Source organism: Aplysia californica, unplaced genomic scaffold (assembly GCF_000002075.1).
Source record: "Aplysia californica isolate F4 #8 unplaced genomic scaffold, AplCal3.0 scaffold00080, whole genome shotgun sequence".
Taxonomy (NCBI): Eukaryota; Metazoa; Mollusca; class Gastropoda; order Aplysiida; family Aplysiidae; genus Aplysia; species Aplysia californica.
This window is the reverse complement of record NW_004797350.1, coordinates 808350-810254: the sequence shown is the minus strand read 5'-3', so window position 1 is coordinate 810254 and position 1905 is coordinate 808350. Positions and strand designations below refer to the sequence as shown.

The 1905-nt window shown below is 41.5% G+C and overlaps 1 protein-coding gene across 2 annotated transcripts in view; it reads right to left on the bottom strand.

Annotated features, from left to right (window-relative positions):
• Nork (neurite outgrowth regulated kinase) overlaps positions 1-1905 on the bottom strand; it is a 145663-nt gene that overhangs the window by 66078 nt on the left and 77680 nt on the right. For both annotated transcript variants that reach the window (XM_013080254.2, NM_001204717.1), the window contains 1 exon segment: positions 1691-1765. In XM_013080254.2, coding sequence (XP_012935708.1) covers positions 1691-1765 — 75 coding nt within the window.

Genomic DNA, 1905 nt, shown 5'->3' with positions numbered 1-1905 from the left:
CCCCAAAAGACCCCAGCAAAAAGCAAACCAACCTCCCCCCCCCTCCCCTTACAAAACCACAGGTTTTTCTCACGTGAGAATCGAACTCATTTCCTTTGCAGCCAAAAATAAAGAGCGGAAGCATTACATAACCGACACCATGTCTCCTCCACCAAATGGTCCCATACCACACAATAACTGTTAGTTAGTGTAAGTTGTTTTGTTTTTTTGACGAGTCTCCCTCGCTCATAGCCTTCCGGTACGGGTGTGTGTGAACTTACTCAGCTCTGCCTCTTGGAAAAGCCAAATTTCAACACCGTCAAACAAAATAAAACAAATCGCTCGTATTTTCAGCAAAAACCCACCTTGGCGGAAGAGGTTTATAAATCTGCGCGCGCATGTTTTGCTTTCATTCCGTGTGTTATCAACAATCACAGTTGAGTGCAGACGGCACGTGCAGTGCCTGGCCTGTCACAGACGACCTAGTTTTTTTTGTTGTACACACTTATATTAGCCAGCCTTCCAAACTTCCTCCCTACAGCGGAGAAGGGGAAATAGGTAGTGGCGTGTGGGACTCCCATTTTACAGTTGGACAAATAAAAAAATAAAACAAGCACAGGCGAACACGTAACCATACAAACAGACGGCCAAACAAACAGCCTAAAACAGCCCACCCCCCCCAACCTAACACACCAACAACCCGAAAAAAACCCAACAAACAAAATCAAAGAAACAACAGAAACTAAAAAAAGACAACAGCAACAAAACTAGCAGTAAAAAAATCCTTTGTAAAATACTGTTTTTTTTTTGTCGTATGGAGAAGCAATTATTTTTCTTAAGAAGACAACGAGCGTTAACGAGATTTGAGCATGTATACTGAAGCTCGCGCTACACAACAGAGGTACGTTGAAATAAAGATAACGGATTTCTCTTTTTCTTTCCTAAAATACGACTAATCTATTAGGTTAATTTCAAAGACGAACCTCAATGGGAAATTTCAATGGTATATTTCTTTGCAATACCAACATTTTCCCTAAAATTCGGCAAAAAAAGATGTAATTTAGAAATGTACCAACACTGAGATAAATACTTTCCTAAAGGGGGCATTACACTTTAAGTTAAAACAGACAGTTGTCCCTTCCCTTTGTGATACATCATGCAATCTTAGTAAAAGTACTTTTTTTTAAAGGATCTTCTAAAATCCAGTAAAAAATAAAGACCCCCCCCCCTCCGGCGGGTCATTTGGTTAAAATTTGATACGCCGGTTCCGAATAAATAAGATGTACGTTTATAAACGAGAATTCTATCACCAGCATGCATCAAACACCCCAGCTATCGGACAGTCCCGCTGTCCTCCGTCGATGAAAGTTTCGTTTACAAACTTCTTGAAAACTACGTCCTATAAATATAAGGGCTGATCACTAGAGTTTATACTAGAGAGAAAAAGAGCAGGAGGGTTGACTAAAGGACGATGGATGTTTGGTAGGGAGAAGGAGCAAACTGCACCAGAACACCCACAAACACCAACCACCCGTCTGAGCAACGCAACAGACCGACAAGACAACAAAAGCTCTGCTCCGTATGGTTCTGGTACCCCTCCCTCCCCCAACAAACGTCTTATTATAACTCACTCAACAAATACAAGTTAAAACAAAAGAAGTACTCTGCATGGTACTGGTCACTAGACTTCATAATATATATAATTACTCACGCAACGAATCTTGCGGTCACATCCGTGTTTCCGTAGGGCACTGCTCTCCGCAAACTTCTTGCACAGGTCCCAACACTGAGGAGGCAGAAAAACCGAAAGCAAACATTATTTACAGTGTTAAAACAAGCACACTGACACGATAATGGCTTTTTAGTGCTTGCGAAAAAGTGAGACAGAAATAGTAAAGATTTGGCTGGATATTTGGGGAGGCAGGG